The sequence below is a fragment of the Pan paniscus genome, chromosome 12 (genome assembly GCF_029289425.2).
Source record: "Pan paniscus chromosome 12, NHGRI_mPanPan1-v2.0_pri, whole genome shotgun sequence".
Taxonomy (NCBI): domain Eukaryota; kingdom Metazoa; phylum Chordata; class Mammalia; order Primates; family Hominidae; genus Pan; species Pan paniscus.
Window position 1 is genome coordinate 31,079,282 of NC_073261.2, and position 21,815 is coordinate 31,101,096.

A 21,815-nucleotide genomic window follows, 5' to 3' on the forward strand; every position below is an offset into this window, starting at 1 on the left:
TATGATTTGTTTGACATTACTGTATAATGTTTTTCCTTTTCTTGAAGTTCTCAACTTGTTCTTGCAAAGCTATCTTGACCTCAGTGATTATTGTTATGACCATTATTTGGAAATCTCTGTCAGATAAATTACATATCTGCACTTCACTCAGGTGCTGGAGATTTATCTTGTTTTCTTGCTTTGAATATGTTTCCCTGTTTCTTCATTTTTCCTCGACTCTCTCTGTTGGCTCCCGTGCATTTGATAAGACTGGCCTCATGTAGGAAAAGGATCTCACCAAACTTTCCAGCCAGAGATCTTCAGGTACCTCTCAAGTCCTTGTGTGCTCTAGTGTTGACTGTTTTTGGTGGCTCCCTGGAACTTAGGATGTGCCACGCCTTGTCAGTAACCAGAAATTGGTTAAGGTAGGAGCCAGACAATCCAGATGTAGCTAGAAAGTTAGAAGGCTGGAGGAGTGTTTCAGTTCTTTCTAGCTACATGATGAAGATTAGTATGGACATTTATCTCCCACTCTCTCTCCATTAAGCTTGGTAGAGGATCTGTGACAAACACACCTATGCACACTCTGGATGCAGCCTCTGATCCTGAGGAGAGAGCTTCTGAATGTGGGCCCATTGTATGCTTACTTCTTTGTTTTCTATGGTCTAAATACATTCAAAAATACAAAATCCTGTCGACTCACAGAGCAGAGTTGTTAAGAAAACAGTTCCTTGGGCACTAACCACGGAGGTTGTGGAATTTCAATGCATAATCAAGCTCCTTCTGGGAGCTTGATTCAATGCATAATCAAGCTCCTTCTGGGAAGAATGGGTAGGCTTGGATTTATTACTGGGTTGAACCCGACATAAGACTGGTAGTGTCAAACTATGGTTCCATCTGCCAGATGAATTATACTTTGTAAGCCACATTAGCCCCCATGATGCCAGTATTTAAATACAAAGCTAGAAATGATTAATAGGGTGAGAAAAGCATGTTGAAAGCTCAGATAGGCTGAAAGCTAGGCAACTTATATTAAACAGTAAACTAAGCTGTGAATGCAAAAAAAAAAGTTCTTAAAGGAAATTAAACAGGCTACTCCAGTGAATGCACAAATGATAAGTACAATGGTATTATTGCTGATGTGAAGACAGTTTTAGTGGTCTGGATAGAAAATCAAATGAGCCACAACATTTCGCTAAGCCAAAGCTGAATCCAGAGCTAAGCCCTAACATTCTTTAATTCTATGAAGTCTGAGACAGGTGAGGAGGCTGCAGAAGACAAGTTTAAAGCTAGCAGAGGTTGGTTCATGAGGTTTAAGAAAAGAATCTTCATAACATAAAAGTGCAAGGTGAAGCAGCCAGTGCTGATAGAGAAGCTGCAGCAAGTTATCCAGAAGATCTAGCTAAGATCATTGATGAGGGCAGTTATGCTAAATAACAGATTTTCAATGTAGACAAAACAGCATTATACTGGAAGAAGAGGATACCTAAAACTTTCACAGCTATAGAGGAGAAGTCAATGCCTGGCTTCTAATCTTCAGAGGACAGGCTGACTCTCTATGTACTGGCTAATGCAGCTGGTTACATTAAAACATTAAAGGCAGTACTCATTTACCATTCTGCTACATTTTTAAGTTCTTCTAAACCTATGCTACCTATACTCTATAAATGAAACAACAAAGCCTGGATGAAAACACATCGTTTACAGTATGGTTTACCAAATATCTTAAGCACACTGTTGAGACCTATTGTCCAGAAAACGTGTGTGTGTGTGTGTGTGTTTGTGTGTGTGTATACGTGTATGTGTGTGTATGTATATATGTGTGTATATATATACATATATCTTTTAAAATATTACTGCTCATTGACAATGCACTCATAACCCAAGAGCTCTGATGGAGTTGTACAAATAGATTAATGTTGTTTTCATGCCTGCTAACACAGCATTCATTCTGAAGCCCATGGATCAAGGACATTTTATTATTTAAGAATACATTTTGTAAGCCTATACCTGCCATAGACAATGATTCTTCTGTGTATCTGCACAAGGCAAATTAAAAATCATCTGGATTTTTTTAGAAAGCAATCACTATTCTAGATGAAATTAAAGATATTTGTGATTCCTTGGAGGAGGTCAAAATATGAAGTTTGGAAGAAATTGATTTCAGCCCTCATAGATAGCTTGCAGGGTTTCAAGACTTCAGTGGAGGAAGTAACTGTGAGTGTGATGGAACTAGGGAGAGAACTAAGAGTAAAATTGGAGCCTGAGCCTGTGACTGAATTTCTGCAGTTTCATGATCAAACTTGAATGTACTAAAAGTTGTTTCTTATAGCCCATCCATCTGAGATGGAATCTATTCCTTGTGAAGACACTGTTGAAATGACAAAAAAAAAACACCTATCTTATTATACAAACTGAGTTGATAAAGCGGTGGCAGCATTAGATAGAATCGACTCTCATTTTGAAAGGTGTTCTACTGTGAGGTAAAATGCTATCCAACAGCATGGCACACTACAGATAAACCTTTCATCAAAGGAGTCAACTGATGCAGCAAACTTTACTGTTGTTTTATTTTAAGAAATCGCCACAACCACCTCAATCTGCAGCAACCACCACCTTAATCATTCAGCAGCCATCAACACAGAGGAAAGACTCTTTATCAGCAAAAATTAAAATTCACTGAAGGCTCAGATGATCATTTGCATTTTTAGCAATAAAGTAGTTTTTAAAGTATGTAATTGTAGACATAAGGCTATTGCACACTTTATAGATTATGGTATAGTGTAAAAAACTTTTATGTGCAGTGTAAAACCAAAAATTCAAGTTCTTATTACATTGTGGTTGCCTGGAATCACACCTGCAATATCCCTGAAGTATGCCTGTACAAGAAATCATGGATAACATACTAAAATAAATTTGGGAAACAATTCATTAACAGAATGATAGTTCTGAAGTAGAAATAGATATGATAACAAAAAACAAATAGAAATTCTAGATATAGAGAATACAACAAACTAAAAATTTAATACAATGCTTCAGCAGCTGATTTTATTAGCAGAAAAAAAGAATCAGTGAGCTTAAAGAAAAAACATTTGAAATGATTCCTTCGGGGAAAAACAACAACAAAAAAGAATAACAAATGCATATGGCAATTATGGGACTCAATCAAACAACCCAACTTTCATATAATATCAGTTTCTGAAGGAGAAGAAAAAGAAAAAGGCCTAGAAAGCATATTTAATGAAATAATGACTAAAAATTTCCCAAACATGAAGAATGATGACAACATTGAGGTATGAAAACTGCAGAGGTCATGAATCCATTTCAATCCAAGAGGCATTTATCAACATACATCACAATGAAGTTATTAAAAATGAAAAACAAAGAATACTGAAAACAGCAATAAAACAAGAAATACATCACATTCAAGGGAGCTTCAATATGGCTTTCAGTGGATTTCTCTGCAGAAAACCCTACAGTCCACAAGAGAGAGGGATGATGTATTCAAAATGCTAAAGCAGACAAGCAAGCAAACAAACAAAAATGCCAATCAACAATACTGTTCCTGGCTGGGTGAAGTGGCTCATACCTGTAATCCCAGCACTTTGGGAGGCTGAGGCAGGTGGATCAGGGGGTCAGGAGTTCAAGACCAGCCTGGCCAACATGATGAAACCCCATCTCTACTAAAAATACAAAAATTAGCTGGGCATGGTGGCATGGGCCTGTAATCCCAACTACTTGGGAGGCTGAGGCAGGAGAATTGCTTGAACCTGGTAGGCAGAGATTGCAGTGAGCAAGCTTGAACCTGGGAGGCGAGATCACACCACTGCACTCCAACCTGGGTGACAGAGCAAGACTCCATCTTGAAAAAAAAATGCTGTGCCTAGCAAAGCTGTCCTGTAGAAATGAGGGAGAGGGAGATATAAAAACCTTTCTATACAAAAAAAAAAACTAATAAAATTTATAATCAATATCCCTGATTGATCAGAATTACTAAAGGAAGAGCCTTACATTGAAATAAAAGCCTAAATAGTAAGAAAAAACATCTAAAAGTAAAAAGCTTCAATGCCATCAGTAATACACAGTCATGTTCAAAATGCTCTAATATTCTAAGGGTGGTTTGTAAAGCAATTTTATCCCTACTAGTAGGGTTAGCAGACAAAGGTATTGAAAATAACTGTAGCTACAATAAATTGCTAAGGTATGTAAGTATGAACTAAAAGGGTAAGTTTTGACATAAAATTGTACAATTGTATGGGAGAGAGAATGAAAATGTAGACTTTTGGATGCAGTTAAAGAGAAGTTGCTATCAGAAGTTGTTAGAGTAGTTTGTTATAAGAATATGATATTTTAGGTAAGTTTCATGATAACCACAAAACAAAACCTATCATAACTGCACAAAATAAAAATTTATTTTGCAATTTATCCAAAATTTTAAAGCATACCACCACAGAAAGCCATCAAGCTATAAAAGAGTTCAGCAAGAGAGAAAAAGGGAACAAAGAACTTATAAAACAATCAGAAAAAAATTACAAAGTGGCAGTAGAAAGTCCTTCCCTATAAATAATTACCTTGATAGTAAGTGCATTACATTGTCAAATAAAAGGACATAGAGCATCTCAATGGATAGAATAAAAAACAAGATTCAATCATGTGCTGCCTACAAGAGACTCACTTTACCAGTCAAGACATATATAGGCTGAAACTGAAAAGATGAAAAAAGATATTCCATGCAAATGCAAACTAAAATAGAGCAGGGGAGCTATACTTATTATTAAAAGAAATAAACTAAGTCAAAACCTATAAAAGAGATAGGGTTCACTGCATAATGATAAAGGAGTTAATTCATCATGAAGACATAATACTTGTAAATATATATGCACTCAAGGTCACAAGACCTAAATACATAAAGCAATTAATTAAATAATCTCATGAGAAAAATATACTGCAATACTATAATAGTAGGAGATCTCAATACTCCAATTTCAACCATGGAAAGATCATTTAGAAAGATAATAAATTAACAAACATTAGATTTGAATCACACTTTGGAGCAACTGGATCTAACAGATATACCCAGAACATCCTATCCAACAGCAGAAGTGTACCTGTTCTTCTGAAATGTGAGTGGAGCATTCTCCAGTATATGTCATATGTTAGGCCACAAAACAGATCTTAACAGATATTAGAGAATTGAATTATAGAAAGAAAATTTTTGCATCCCAATGGCATAAAGCTAGAAATCCATAACAGAAGAAATCTTGAAAAATACATAAAATAGCAAAATTTAACATATTCATAAATGGCCCATGAGTTACAGAAAAAATTTAAAAACATACTTTAAGACACACAAAAATGAAAACACAACATACCAAAACTTATAGAATGTAGTTAAATCAATCATTATACCTCAATGAACTAGATGAGAAACAAAGCCAAGAATTAGCAGAAATAAGAAAATAGCAAAGATTAAAGTGGAAATAAATCAAATAGATATGAGAAACCCAATGGAAAGAATTAATACTGAACTTCTTTTTAAGGCGATAAACAAAATCAACCAATCCGTATCTAGACTAACTAGAAAAAGGACTATTCCAACAAATAAGATCAGAAATGAAATAGGAGAAAATACAACTTAACTCTAAAATACAAAGGATTACAATTGCTCATATAACGAACATTTGTATGCCAACAATTTGGATAACATGGAAGAAATAAAAACATTTCCACAAACATACAACTTACCAAGACTGAATCAAGAAGAAACAGAAAATCTGAATGGACTAATAAATAATAAGGAAATTGAAGCATAATTTTTTTTTTTTGAAGCGGAGTTTTGCTTTTGTTGCCCAGGGTAGAGTGCAACGGCACAGTCTCAGCTAACTGCAGCCTCCGCCTCCCAGGTTCAAGCAATTCTCCTACCTCAGCCTCCCAAGTAGCTGGGATTACAGGTGCCCACCACCACACCCATCTGATTTTTTGTATTTTTAGTAGAGACAGGGTTTCACTACGTTGGCCAGGCTGGTCTCGAACTCCAGACCTCAGGCAATCCACCCACCTCAGCCTCCCAAAGTGCTAGGATTACAGGCGTGAGCCACCAAGCCCGGCCTGAAGCAGAAATTAAAAGCCTCCCATGAAAGAAAAGCATAGGACCAGAAGGCTTCACTGCTAAATTCTGACAAACCTGTAAAGAACTAATACTAATTACTCTCAAACTCTTTCAAAAAAGTGAAATAGAGGAAATACTTCCAAACTCATTTTATTAGGCTACCATCATTCTGATACCAAAGACAGAGAAGGACACTACAAGAGATGAAAATACTAGGCCAATGTCAGCAACGAACCCTGATGCAAAAATCTTCAACAAAACATTAGCAACCAAATTTAAGAATATATGAATGGAATCATTCACCATGATCAAGTGGGATTTATCCTTTGGATGCGAGTTTGTTTCAACATATGCATATGAATACATGTGATAAAATGCATGAACAAAGTCAAAGACAAAAATCATACAATTCTCTCAATACATGCAGAAAAAGCACATGACAAAATTTAAAACCCTTTCATGATGAAAGCTCTCAACAAATTAAGTGTAGAGAAAATGTATCTCGACACAAAAAAGAACCGTGTATGACAAGCTCTTAGCTAACATTATTCTCAACAGTGAAAAGTGGAAAGCTTTTCCTCCATGTTCAGAGACAAGACAGTGATGACCAGTCTCACCACTTCTTTTCATCGTTAACAGTGGAATTCCTAGGCAGAACAATTAGACAAGACAAGAAAATAAAAGCATCCTACTCAGAAAAGAAATAAGTGAAATTATCTCTAATTGCAGACAACATGATCCTGTATACAGAAAACCCTAAATATTCCACCAAAAACTGTTAGAACTGATGCATGAATTCCATAAGGTTTCAGGATACAAAATAATCTAACAAAGATCAGAAGTGTTTCTGTATACAAATAACAAACTACCTGAAGAAACTTTTTAAAAATCCCAAGTATGATAGCAACAGAAATTAAATACTTAGGTGTAAATTTAAGCAAAAAATTAAAGGTCCTGTATATGAAAAACTATACAACACCAATGAACAAAAATTTAAAAACACAAGTAAATGAAAAAAAAATTCATGCTTGTGGATGGGATGAATTAATATTGTGAAAATGAACAAAATACCAAAAGCAACATATTTGATGCAATCACTATCAAAATTCCAATGCCATTCTTTTACAGAAATGGAAAAAAAATCTTGACATTTGTATTGAACAGACCTAAAATAGACAAAATAATCTTGAGCAAAAAGAACAAAGCTAGAGACAGCATGCTACCTAATTTTATTACATATTGTAAAACAATTGTAATCCAAATAGCACGGTAGTGGCATATAAATGGACAAATTGGCTAAACAAAATGGAAAACCCAGAAATAAATCCACACACAGTCAACTTATCTTTGACAAAGGTGCCAAGGACATACAATGGTTAAAGGACAGTCTGTTCTACAAATGGTGTTGAGAAAACTGAATATCCACAGGAAAAATAAAGTTAGTCCCTTAACTTACACCACATACTAATATCAACTCCAAATGAAGATTTAAATAGAAGGCCTGAACTGTAAAATTACCAGAAGAAAACATAGAGTTAAAGCTCCACAACACTGGTCTCAGCAATACTGTTTTTGATGTAACCCTGATAGCAGTCAACAAAAGCAGAAATAGACAAATTTCTTGTGGCTTAGTTTTGAATTTCTGGTCATTTACTCAATCTGGTCATTACTTTCCCACACTTCATGGTTACAAGTACCAGCCAAGAGGTGGATCCACCTTCCTACTGCAGTATCTGAAAATCAGTGTCTGTTCTATCCTCGGCCTGACCCTCTCCGGCATTCTCGGGATCTACATTTCGATGGAAATGTAATGCTCTGGAACCCTAGGCATATATGAACCAGAAACACATATGCAGACTCTACTTACCGACAACAACATAGTTGGAAATATAGTAATCACAGTTGGATAGGAACAAATATTTTATATCTCTTTCTTAGAGATCTGGATTCCATTAAAACGGATTCATGGATGTCAGGGCATTAGGGGTGTGGACTGATAACAAACCTCTCCTTTTTCAGTGCCAAACCAACTTAGAAATAAAAACAAAATGTCAGATCAATATCCAAATACATTATTCCTCCTAAAGCTGATTTAGAAACTATGGCTTAATGTTGACCAAAAAAGACTTCTAATATTGCCCCCTAGCCTTGACTTTAGAACCTGAACAAAAAAAAGTTCATCTGAAGAACAGTCAGTTACCCACCCAGTGCAGGGAGGGTCTTCACCTGCCTTCCAAGTCTCCTGTTCAGAATCCAGAGGAGAAAGAGAGACTAGATGTACTCATTGATCACTGAGTAAGTTTGCCTTACTAATAGGCAAACGTGGACCAATGGATTTGATGGGACCAATGGATAAGATTTCCCATCCACCAAATAAATCACATCTTCTCCTGGCTCTGGGAATGAGCCAGATAAAGGTGAAGAGTTGGCAGTGTTTCTACTCAATATTTGTGAGAAGACCGAAGGTGTTGTCAATGGGTAGATAGAACTGGAATGAGGTGGGAAAGTTTTACTCGTTTGACCAACTTCTTTTCATTCAAGTTGTATATGCTGAAGGTAGCCGCTAGAAGAATTGACTTCTGGAAAGATGATTCCCCTCACAATTGCTTGATCTTGAGTATTTTTATTTTTGTGTTAAAGAACTGATGTTGGTTTGTGTACACTGAAATAATGGGGGGAAGCTCTGTATGGAAGGAAAAGAAAGTTTCCTTTCTTTTCTAGAGCCGTCTGTTCAGGTTATCGGAGTCTCCCTATTCATGGGATGAGTGTCCACAACAAACTCCACAATCCTGTGTCTGGTCATTGAAGGTATGTATCAGAGTGACACTTGGAAGCATGGTATAAAGAGGAAATATGCATTTGTCAAATGAAAAATTAAAATATAAGAAAAAGTTTAAAAGGAAAAACAGAATGAGAAGGGCAGGGGCTTGATTAGAGTTTTGTCAACTGGGACAAACTTTGCAGTTTTAGTCAAATATTGCCATCTTTCTAGTGGAAGACTTTGACATGTAAGTTCTAGATTATACTTTCATTTATAAATAACTGTGTAGCTTAATGAGATGGTCCCTGTTAGTATCTTAGGCCATCTATTGAAGGTTTACTAAATTCTTCCAAGGCATGTGAGTCTGCTCCTCAGCAAAGCAGTGACAAACCTGCTTTTCCCTGGTTTCCCCAACTATGTAAAACCTTATTAAAGAATTCCTGAACAATATAAAGTTCCCTCAGCAAGACGGAACTTCCCAAGCTCTTGTCTCAGGAGAGAATGTGGATTATAGAAAGATTGTGGGTGTGACTGGAGTGGGAAGTTATTTAGGTAGTAAGATTTTCAGGCTCGGCGCAGTGGCTCACATCTGTAATCCCAGCACTTTGGGTGGCCGAGGCGGGCAGATCACAAGGTCAGGAGATGGAGACCATCCTGGCTAACAGGGAGAAACTCCATCTCTACTAAAAATACAAAAAAAAACTAGCTGGGCACCTGTAGTCGCAGCTACTCGGGAGGCTGAGGCAGGAGAACCGCGTGAACCCAGAAGGCGGAGCTTGCAGTGAGCCAACATCTCGCCACTGCACTGCAGCCTGGGTGACAGAGCCAGACTTCGTCTCAAAAAAATAATAATAAAAAAAAAAAGTTAAAGAGGCCAAGAAACATCATTTAAAACACGATATAAATTTTCATCAGACATAAACGATACAAAAATATTTTCATTTAAGAAATACTTTTGCATGTCACACATTTAATGGGAAAATATCATGTTAACAGCCTAGTAATACAATTTTATTGTCTTAGATTTTTTTGTCAGCATGTATTCTTTCTGTTTTGTTTTGCATTTCAGATGGAGTCACTCTGTTGCTCAGGCTGGAGTTGCAGTGGCACGATCTTGGCTCACTGAAACCTCTGCCTCCCGGGTTCAAGTGATTCTCTCACCTCAGCCTCCCGAGTAGCTGAGACTACAGGCATGCACCACCACACCCAGCTAATTTTTGTATTTTTAGTAGAGACAGGATTTCACCATATTGGCCAGGCTGGCCTTGAACTCCTGACCTCAAGTGATCCACCTGTACTGGCCTCCCAAAGTGCTGAGAATACAGGCATGAGCCACTGCAGCCAGACAGCACATATTCTTGTTATGCTTTTAAAACTAGTTATTGATTTAAATGTTACTCATTAGTAGATTCTAGTGCAGAAGCTATAGAGCAGCAGTCCCCAGCCTTTTTGGCACCAGGCAGCAGTTTTGTGAAAGATAATTTTTCCACAGATGGGGGTTTGGGGGATGGTTTCAGGATGGTGATTCAAGCGTATTACATCTATTGTGCACTTTATTCCTATTATCACTACATTGTAATACATAATGAAATAATTACACAACTCATCATAATGGAGAATCAATGGGAGTCCTGAGCTTGTTTTTCTGTAACTAGATGGTCCCATCGTGAAGAGATAGGAGACAATGATATATCATCAGGCATTAGAGTCTCATAAGGAGCATGTGACCTAGATCCCTTGAACGTGCAGTTCACAATAGGATTTTCACTCCTGTGAGAATCTAATGGCTTTGCTGATCTGACAGGAGGCAGAGCTCAGGTGATAATGTGAGCAACGGGGAGTGGCTGGAAATACAGATGAAGCTTCACTCGCTTGCCTGCCACTCACCTCCTGCTGTGCAGCCTGCTTCCTAACAGGTCATGGACCTGTGTGTGGCCTGGGGGTTGGGGACCCCTGCTATAGAGGATTCAGATTTAAATTCAGAAGTTAGAATGAAAAAGAATTATATTCTTTATCTAAATGATTTCACAGTTAACTAAGAGAAAGTCAGTATATGTTGAAAAGTTTATCAGTGTTAATAAGAATGAAAAATATGTACAATATGCAATTACTATTAAATATAATTTGCCCATAGTTGCACACTGAATTCATTATCATGGCAGTTAAGTATCAGAGCTTCTGGTTTCTCACTCTTCATTCATGTATTCAGCAACCATGTGCTAACGTACTAGGACAAGCACTGGAATTACAAGATAAAGATGATACGGTCCACCCCTCAACAACTGTATGCTATAATCTGAAAAAACAAACAGGCAATTCCCATACGGAGTCATACATACAATTACAAGCGTAAGACAGCACTTATTGGAAGACATAGAAGGGATACTAGCCCAGGTTTGTGTCAATATTGTAGGCTTTTTGGTAGAGGCAATTCATAGGTTGATATCTGAAGGGGAAGGAAAGCACACGTAGGATAGAGGGAAGAAGTAAATGCAAACAGCTGGAGGTGAAGACGATCACTGTGGAGCTCCATGTAGTCTAGTTTGGCTGGATGCTAGAACAAAGGTGCAGAGTATGGTAAGTGGCGAAAGATAAGGCTGAATAACTTGACAAGAACCACACTGATGTGAGAGTTTTGATTCCATGCTAAGGAATTTTCAACTTTTCCCAGGGGCAAAAGTAAACCAATGACAAAGTCAATGACTAGAGATTTAAAATGTCACTGGTCAAGTGACTGCTTGTGACCTGTAATTGCTTAACTAATTATTATCACATGAGTGTGGGGTCTGTTAGCCTTAAATCACTACCTTAACCTTGAGAAGTTGATGATGTCTTTGTTTTGTGAGAACAGTTTCAGTGTGCAGGCTGACAGTTCTATAGGGGTGGCAGAAGAAAAGTGTAGGGCCAGAAAAAAAGGGATACACAGACTTCTTGTGATTTTTTAAAGCTATGGAACATGATGAATTAACAAAGTATAAGTATACCCTTCACTGTGAATGTTTATGTTTTCACATCTTTCACTAGATGTGTGTAAGAAAAAATATTTAATGTAGCATTTATTAACCAAGCAATTGAGAGAGAATACCATTCACTACTTAGAGTTTATTTCAGAAATCAATGATTTGAATTTAATTCATAAATTTTGGCAACATACCTTCATCTAGCTCTCAAACACCTGCAGCATCTGAAATAAATCAAATATTACTTATAATGTTTCAGTCAAACAAGAGACATTATCATGTAAACCCACTGTAAGTCAAGGAGCATCTGTACTGTAGATTGATCATCCCTAATCTAAAAATCTGAAATCCAAAATGCTCTACAATCTGAAACTTTTTGAGCACGGACATGACACCACAACTGCAACATTCCACACCTGATCTCATGTGACAGGCTCTGGGGAAAACAGTAAAAACTTTCTTACCTGCAAAAAATTACTGTAAAACATTGTAGAGAATTACCTTCAGGCTATGTACATAAGGTATATATGAAACATAAATGAATTTCATGTTTAGACTCAGGTACCATCTGCAAGATATTTCATTAGGTATATACAAATATTCCAAAATCTGAAAAAAATCTACTTTTGGGCCCAAGCATTTTGGACAAGGGATATTTAACCCGTCCTACCGGAAAAATAAAATTCCTTTTCAGTATGACAGAAATTAAGAGATCAGCTTACCAAACTTGAATGCTGCAGGATTTTCTCAAGCCGCTCAATTTGGTCATCCTGTTTTTTAATAATTTTTCTCATCATCACATGTTCTACTTCAAGCCTAAAATGTGCATTTTAAAATAATTACTCTCACACATAATTTTTTTTAAATCATGTAAATTCTAAACAAACTTCTGAAGGTATAATTACACAAATTCTTAGCAATCACAAAAGTAGACGATTGGGCTACTGTGTCATTTTTCTACCTGTGTTTTGGTGATAATATGCAAAATTTAGGAATAATGTAGAAAAATGATGTATTTCAATATAGCTTACAAATGAAACTTTTTTGGCTTCACAAAGACATACTAATTATCATAACTGATACAATTTTCATACTACAGTGCTCTTTTGCTTTATAAATACTCAAGTTATTTTGTGTGCTGCTTCAAATTTTACTTTTGTGCGTTGCCTTCCATCTCCTTAGTACATCTTATAGTAGCTGTAAGTTGATCCTGTATTTCTTGAAACTGAAACAAAGAATTTTTAAAAATTACATTTGGAAATGACCTAAATGTCCATCAGTAGATGAATGAATCAACAAAATATATATAAAATATTTTAGACTATCACAATCTTTTTTATTTATAAAAGGTCATAATCTAGGAGAAATCATCCCATTACCTGTTTTTTATAATTAATTTTAGTGGGACACTGCTACACCCCTTCAGTCTGCATATTGTTCATGGCTACTTTTGTGCTGTAACTGCAGGGCCGAGTTATTGCAACAAGGATCTTACGGCTCACAAAGCCTTACATAATACTATCTGGCCCTTTACAGAAAAGTTCACAGACCCCTGCTCTAGGACTAAAACACAACATTCTTCTTGCTTTTGAATTACATTTTATCAGTTAAATACTCAAACTTACAAACTGGTAAAATGTGGAAAGATAAAGGATTACATCAGGCTAAGCATTTATATTTTGAATTCCAAACACTACCACATCAACTATAATTTTATTTTTTGTATGTATGCATTTAGTTTTATTATAGCAAAGCAACTTGCACATTTTTAAATATTTAAAACTAAGCGTCATCTTTTCTTTCTAGGGAAACAACAAGAAAATTTAAAAACAAGCAGGAACAAAATTAAAATCGGCAAAGTCAGTTCCAAATAAGATCCTACAGGATCTTATTGACTCTCCCATTGAATAGCAGGACTCAGGTCATCATTAGGAGAGAAGTAATTTAAAAGCGTCATCTTAAACTGCAAAGGTGTCCATTAAACATGCCAAAGGAGAAGCCCTGTTGTCTAAACGCCCACTTAACCAACCCAAACATCTCAAACCCATCCTTTGCTGACCTTCTATAACCCCCTTTTTAGTTTAGCTTTTTCTACAAATAAGAGAAAATAGATACATGTTGGCAAATGCGAACTGTCCATATTCATATAGAGACAGAGTGTGCTCTCTGAGCCCAATACAAAAGGAGTAATGATTTTCATCGAAATAAAAATTTATTCAGTAAAATGGCCTTTCTGAACAAGTTAACCTGAAATCTATGAAATAAGTATACACAGGTTCTTTATACATTCAGAAAAGTAGAGACTAAAAAGAAGATAATTTTCTGAAACATTCCATTAGACATTATCCTCTGAATTAATCTGGCTTGCCTCACCATGCCAATAGAGAAATCATTAAAAATAGACTGTTTAACAGGAAAAAAACTCTCTCAACTTCTGTGAGAAATGATGCATAATTCTCAACTTTCCTAAGGTTAAATATTTAAGAAAAAAATATATGTATAAAAAATGGCAGAATGAAAGCCAGAGATCAAGATATAGGTGCATTATAATAAAATCTTAATAAAATTAATAATAAGGAAAATACAGAAGAAAGCCATCCACTATAAAATTTTAATAACATTAATTATCATAAAAATACAAAAGAAAGCCATCCACTAAAATTAGTACCCCAAAACACTTTATATTAGTTAACTAGCTACAGATTAACAGTTGTTGGTGTGCAAAGTTGCATACATACTTGACTTCTCATCTGGTCTAATTTCTTCCTTGAATCCTGCATCCCATTTTCTAAATAGGTGCAGTGACGCGATGAAGCATCCAGCAAAGCTTTTGTTGCTGATCCTTTGTTTAAGACATCATCTCGTTTTTGTTGAAGCTGTCTCACAGCTACCTGATAAGATGTTATTTTTGTTACTGATTTTACAAATCACCTTATTATTAAACCATTAATAATATTTAACTCTAAAGCATACTCTTTGAAAAATATCACCACACAGACCGATTCACCTTCTTTTCCTCATGTGTACACATTCCTGTGTATTACTGAATCCAGTTAAGGATACAGAAGGTGTTATCTTCCTGCCAAACTGGTATTGTTATTCACACAACATATTCAGCCCACTAGTCATTCCTCCCTTGATGAATCTGCAATGCTTAAAAACCTTCTGAAGTCTCAAAAAGAAATGAGTATGTGGGTGAGACTGATGGTAGTAAATTATACATTGTGCAATGATTTCCCTCTTTTTTTAAATTAGAAACTCAAATCAACCTCAGAGTTCCTCACATTAAATCATCTGCTTAAATCCTTCCAATAGATGTCTATCTCAGAAGAAAAGTAAAATTCCAGTGGCCTTAGATGCTCTAAGTAACCCGCCCTCCACCTCCCGCCCTGACTCAGCTGCTATATCTTTCCTCTGTACTCACTCCATTCCTACTCTACGTGAATCCTGCCACTCCTCGTTAGTCTGAAATCCTCCTTAGTCTGAAAATGAGGATCCAGTGTCAAACTAATAAATCACAGATAGCTATGCCTCTCTTTGTCCTGGACAAAGTTATATCCAAATGATAGTAATTGAGCCTTGAAATAAAAATTATGAGCAATTTTTTTATTTAAAAACTGAAAGTAAATTATAAATGCCAGTGGGAAGATTAAATCAAACATGATTTGGCTAAAATTTACTACATTTTCCCCATATTATAATAGAAGTAAAGTTAGATGCCTTGAAAGAATAGAATGATCATATCTATACATAATTTGAGATTGAAATAGTTTCAGATTTAAGTCAAATTGACATGAAGAAAAACAAAATTTTACCAACTAAGACATATTTAAAGCTACTGAAGAAAAGTAATTATGAAATAGGGAATACACTTCAGTTTATCTAGGAAATCTGAAATTCACTGTCAAAGTACCCCACTTAATTGAATCAATTTCAAAATACCATTTTAGGTATGAGCATTTCCATATACCTGATTTATCATAGTCTTAAAATGTTGCAACATAAATACATTAAAATTATTACTTCATCAGTGTAAGACTACATTATTAATGTTAGTCTATATTAACATTTTATAACTTAAAATTTTATAAGCGACACATAGATTTTAATCAGAGGAAAGCATCTCTCAGTTCTAACTTTGACTTGCTGGAGACAAGGAATGTTTCTAAGCAGATATATTTATCATATGTATCCTTTTTTATATTCAACTAGATCCAACATTCAGCTGTAACCAAATATTACTTTAAATTTTACTTCAGGAAGTTTGAAAAATACTTATTTTTCTTGATACTTACTTCTCTTTCTGCTTTCTCTTTTTCATATTGGCATTCTTTTTCTTTCGAATGATTCAATCCATTGACCAACATTTTATTGTCTTCTTCTAGTAAAAGACGGTGCTTTCTGCACTCAGCTTGAAGGTTTTGTACTCTAGCATCACATCTGGCTTGAATATTAAGTATTGCTTTTTCTTGATTGTCAGCTTTGTTGCGAGCATCATCCAGTTGCTGTTGAAGCAACATATTTTGTTTTTTTAGTTGACAAAATCTTTCCTGCTTTTCTATGCATTTTTCCATTGTATTGTATCCACTTTTGTACATTTTTTCAATGTCCTTCATTTGACTCTGTTTTTGCTTTAGCTCACTTTGCACGTGTTCAAAAACCAAAGCCTTTTCTTTCAGAGCCTCTCCTGTGTAATGGAGCTCAGTTTTGAGGACTCTGGACTTACTCTCAGCTTTAGAAAGTTGCAGAGAAAGAATCAGAACCTGAGAATTCAAATTTTCCTGTAAATGACAACATTTATCTACTGTGCCCTGGAAAGCAAGCTCTTGGTCTCTTTTTGATGAGTGACTTTGATCATGATCACATAGAGCAGCATTCAGTCTACAACGGTATGATTGCATTTCTGTTTCCAGTCTTTGCCTGCTCTCTCTTTGCTTCTCCAGTTTGGAACGGAGCGTTGTGTTTTCATCCGTCAGAGCAGCAAGCTGTCCACTATAAGAGGCTATCGTTTTTGCTAATGTTTCCCCATTCCGTTTTAGAGCCTTTTGAAGGTCTTCACGCTTTCTTTTCACAATTTCAAAGTCTTTTAAGTATTTCTTTTCCAGGTTTTGATTTTTTATTGTGTCTTTTTCCAGCCTGAGCCTGGCAATTTCATCTTGCATCAAGCGGTTTTCATGCAGCAGGTCTTCTTTTTCATCAGTTTCAGAAACCTAAGTAAAACAAAGCAAACTTGTAACTAGTATCCAATAGGATAACATATTGTGATTGCTTGTGAAATTAAATAATAACCCGTACATTTATACAATGAGAGGTTGCCATAACTGGATATCTAACTGGGAAAAAAGAAGTTGAGTCAAAACCTCAAACCTCATACAGCATAAATTCCCCAAAGTTCAAAAGTTTATTTGAAGACAGTGAATCCATGAAAGCAAAAAAGAAACCACTAGATAATTTTTTTAAATTTCAGGATAAAAAAAGGCTTTTACTGAATTACAACAAATTGCAAGGCATAAAGAATTAATAACTATGACCACATTAAAAAATTGGGTTTACACTCTAACATCTAAACTATACCTCTCCCTATAGTGAGAGCCTTAGCTTGGCAGATATTTGGACAGATGAATGACATTTTCCAAATTCTTTAAGTTCCCTTTTTCTCAAATATTGTATAGATATTCTACTTTTCTAATATTGTTACGGTCAGTTTTAAGAATGACATTTATTGATAAATGATAAGTCTAGGCATTATACTAAGCACTTTTACATGCACAAATCAATGAACTCATTTAGTTATAATTCTATAGCAAAAGGTTAAAAATATAAGCAAGCTGCAGGATTTTTCCCAGCTTTTCTGACTCTATTCCTAGTGCTCTTCCACCAAATCAGTAACTTCTGTGAGGTAGATATATACATACAAAAATAATCTTTTATTTCAAGACACCAAAAGTCAAGAAAATTAAATCTATAAAGCTCTTCTTAGAAAATCATGAGATTATTTGCTACTGTGATAACTTTTATTCCTTTTCCATAACATTTGAAACATAATTAACATGAAATAGGGGAAAATATGCTGAACTATGTCACTAGGAACAAAATACTTACAATATCATTAAGTATATATTGTAGAATAGCATTGTTTTCAAAAGGCCTTTGAACTAAAATAAAATATTTCAAGATTTATTATAAATAATTATAGCTATAAATGCCATGATTCATTTTTAAGATGAAATAAAATTTGGGGATTGTTCAGGCCTAAATAATATACGTTAAATGAAAGAGATGGTATAAGTAATATTAATAAGAGTAGAAATATGAAGTTTTACCAAACATTAATTTACCTGATTTGAATTATTTCCTCCTGTCTTCAATTCCACCTCCGCTGATTTGAGAGCCGGTTCAATTGGTTTTGTCACATCAGCTTCTATCCTATATTGCTCTTCTGTTATTCTTAACTTTTCCCTAACTTTTTGGTGCAACTCTTCAACATTTCTTCTTTTCTTTTTTTCTTGCTGTATGGCAAATCTGTAAATATACTTATCTTAGAATTTATCTTATCAGTGAGTACCAAGCTCTAATTTTTTATCTTGCCCAAATTCCTACCTAAGGGGTCCAGGGAGTCGTGCCCTACAAACCATGGATTCTCATCAGATGGGTTTTATTTAACCCTGTATATTGTGACTTGCTTTTCAATCTGACTCTGGCATAACCTTATGAGACAAGGAAGAAAATATTTAATCCAAAATATATTTCCTTGCCATGCCTTGAAATTGCCCTGCAAAGTCTCTTGTGGGAAAAATCCACATTCTATAGAGAACCACCTTTCCCCTTTGTTTTCCTTCCTTTCTATGCAGATCCAGGGGATATTCAGCTGAGAGCCAGGCACCCTTTTGGGTCCGATAAGAAACATTTTACAACCTGCTCTCTCTGAAGTCTGCTGAGAGATTCCTCTGCACAGTAAAACTTGGTCCCCACAATCATTTATCTTAACCTGAACATTTCTTTCCATTAATCCCAGGTCTTCAAATAAACTCAACCAATTGTCAACCAGAAAATGTTTAAATTTACCTACAGCCTGGAAGCCCCAGCTTTGAGTTGGCCTGCCTTTCTGAACCAAACCAATGTATTTCTTACATGTATTTGATTGCTGTCTCATGCTTCTCTAAAATGTATAAAACCAAGCTGCACCCCAACCACCTCCGGCACATGTTCTCAGGACCTCCTGAGGGCTGTGTCGGGGGCCACGGTCACTCATATTTGGCTCAGAATAAATCTCTTCAAATATCTTACAGAGTTTGACTCTCTTTGTTGATATTAGAAAACAAAACATTCATATGTTGGTTTATTATCCTAATAAAGTTTCTATGTTCTTAAATACTATTTTTCTTTCTAGTTCTCATGTTTTTAATTTCTTACCTCAATCTCATCCAAAGGGCATGTATAAGTTGAAATGTATTGATAAAAGAACATCCTGCATAAGTTTCTATTACTAGTAACTCTAGCAAATATTATGAAAAAGGATGTTGAAAATTATTCAGTAAAGTTACAAGATAAAAATTATCTTTTCTTCACACAGTAATTACTCCTCGATTAGGATGAATCATTTAGAGTTAATTAACATAAAGTTGCTTTTTATAAACAAGTTGATACATTCACTAGAAATACATTTTCATCTTCATGAAACATTCATTGCAAGTATCCCTAAACATAATTTACATTGCAAGATAGCATTTTCGATGTCTTTATGAAACATATATCAGCAGATTACTGTAATCCAAGACTAGGTTAAGAATGTAATATATTACCCTACACTTTTTAAGATTGTTTTTTGGGTAACACTTTAAGTCTATCCTGCTGATTAGTATGTACTCTATAACCAATTGTAAAATCTGTTTTGGAACAACACAAGATCTAATATTTAATTAAACAATAAAGAATAATACATGTCTTCAGCATAAAACTGAATTAATTTTATCTACATAGCAGAGAGAGATGTTGAATAAGCTAATCAGCAATCACTTTTCATTTTACTTTTTATTCCCAGCATATTAAGAATAAAACTGGATACTTTTTCTTTTTTTTTTTTTCAGAGGGAGTCTCCTACTATCACTGGGCTGGAGTGCACTGGTGCAATCTCTGCTCACTGCAACCTCTGCCTCCCAGGTTCATGCGATTCTCCTGCCTCAGCCTCCTGCGTAGCTGGGATTACAGGTGCAACCACCACGCATGGTTAATTTTTTGTATTTTTAGTAGAGATAGCATTTCACTATGTTGGGCAGACTGGTCTCGAACTCCTGACTTTGTGATCTGCCCACCTCGGCCTACCAAAGTGCTGGGATTACAGGCATGAGCCACTGCACCTGGCTGATAATTTCTGGGTAAAGAATAATATCTGTTTTATAATCTGTTGGTTGAATTATAAATTAATATAAACATTCTTAAGAACAATTTAGAAATATTGATCAAAGATCTAAAACAGATCTAAAAAAGTTTCTATACTTTAACCAGAAGAATTTATCCAATGTAAATAATTAGAAATGTAGAAAACTATGTGTATATAAAAGATGTTCCTTGTAGCATTATTACAAAAACTTTTTAAAACCTAAAATTCAATTCATCAATTAAATAATGAGATTTCCAAAAGGTAAAATTCTATACAGCCATTAAAACTATGATTTAAAAGAATATGCATTTAATTATTAGAGAAGTATCACAATTAAGAACTTGTGATATTATATCCAATAATTTCACACTCCATAAGATTAAGAAGCTTTCTTCCCTGTTAAATCCTAGAAGGAAAGTTTGCAATTACAAAACTTCTCCTTATACATCTTTAATATAAAACAAACACTTCAAACATTTATTTAAAACTAGATCATACCTCAAACTACAGAGTTCTTTTTCCAATTCAAGTGTTTCATGCTCTAACTGCGATTTTATTTCTTCTTTTTCAGATAGTCTCTTTTGTAGTACACTAGCCTTATTTTTCATTTTTTGAATTTTTACTCTAAGTTGCTTACAGTGGTTATCTTTAAGTTTTATTAATCTTTTCCATAAACAAAATGTATTTTTAATTTTCAATAGGTGAACACAATCTGTAACCAGGAAAAAACAAAGTAGAGATAAAATACATGAGTAGATTTTTAGATATAAAGGACTGTGCATTTTTAACATGTATTCATTCATACGTTGAACAAGTATGTACATATTGAGTGCCTACAAGGTGGAAGATATTATAGTAAGGTCTGCAGATAAGACAACACCTCTGCTATTGTTTTAGCTTAAAGTATAGTGAAGAACCAAGATAAAAAGGTGACAGTTATAAACTCAGATAGGTCCTGTAAAAAAAAAAACACCATAGTTATGTGATTGCATAAGATAATTTGATCTATACTTCACCCAGGGAAGATTTCCCTGAGGAACAGATGCTACACTGAGAAATGAAGGATGAGAAAGAAGCAGTTAAGCAAAGAAGAAAGCAAAGCACTCTGGCTAGTTTGCAGCATCTGCTGTGCTGAAGCTCTGCTGCAATCTGTTACTAGCTCTGATGGAGTAACAGATACTGATTTTTCATCTTATCTGAAAGAATAAAAAACAAAACAGACAAAATACATTAAACTGATTTTCAACACATTGGACTTCAGGCAATGAAGATGGTAGGTGATCACTGAAAGACAGAAAACAAATACAGCAGGCCTTACAAATATCCCAGCTCTTTTGACAGAGTTTTGATGGAGGTTCAAGGCCATGACAAAGGGAGAAAATCTGACATAGAGCTGGGGTGATGAAGCTGAGAGGCCAGTAAAACCAAAGCAGATAGAGATCACGGGACAGAAAACTGGAGAGAAAAAAGCAGTACAGGAAACAAATCCTGGAGATGTGCAGAAATTCCCTCTTGGGTATTTAGTGGAGTAATGAAAAGTGCTTGTGTGCTAGGAAACTTCCTAAGAACAATGGAAAATAAAATTTAAAAAAACAGTTAAAGAAAATTAGCAGAAAAGATGTCTGG

The 21,815-nt window shown here is 35.2% G+C and overlaps 1 protein-coding gene across 4 annotated transcripts in view; it reads right to left on the reverse strand.

The window, feature by feature from the left end:
* Positions 1–21,815, reverse strand: part of LOC100968148 (ankyrin repeat domain-containing protein 36B) — a 103,360-nt gene that overhangs the window by 29,644 nt on the left and 51,901 nt on the right. For all 4 annotated transcript variants that reach the window (XM_063594783.1, XM_055107635.1, XM_055107637.2 and 1 more), the window contains 7 exons: positions 20,688–20,901; positions 18,148–18,331; positions 16,105–17,019; positions 14,548–14,700; positions 12,964–13,034; positions 12,532–12,625; positions 12,004–12,033 (listed from right to left, as the gene is read on the reverse strand). In XM_063594783.1, the coding sequence (XP_063450853.1) occupies positions 12,010–12,033; positions 12,532–12,625; positions 12,964–13,034; positions 14,548–14,700; positions 16,105–17,019; positions 18,148–18,331; positions 20,688–20,901 (1,655 nt within the window). In that variant the 3' untranslated portion in view covers positions 12,004–12,009. The remainder of the gene's footprint in view (positions 1–12,003; positions 12,034–12,531; positions 12,626–12,963; positions 13,035–14,547; positions 14,701–16,104; positions 17,020–18,147; positions 18,332–20,687; positions 20,902–21,815) is intronic.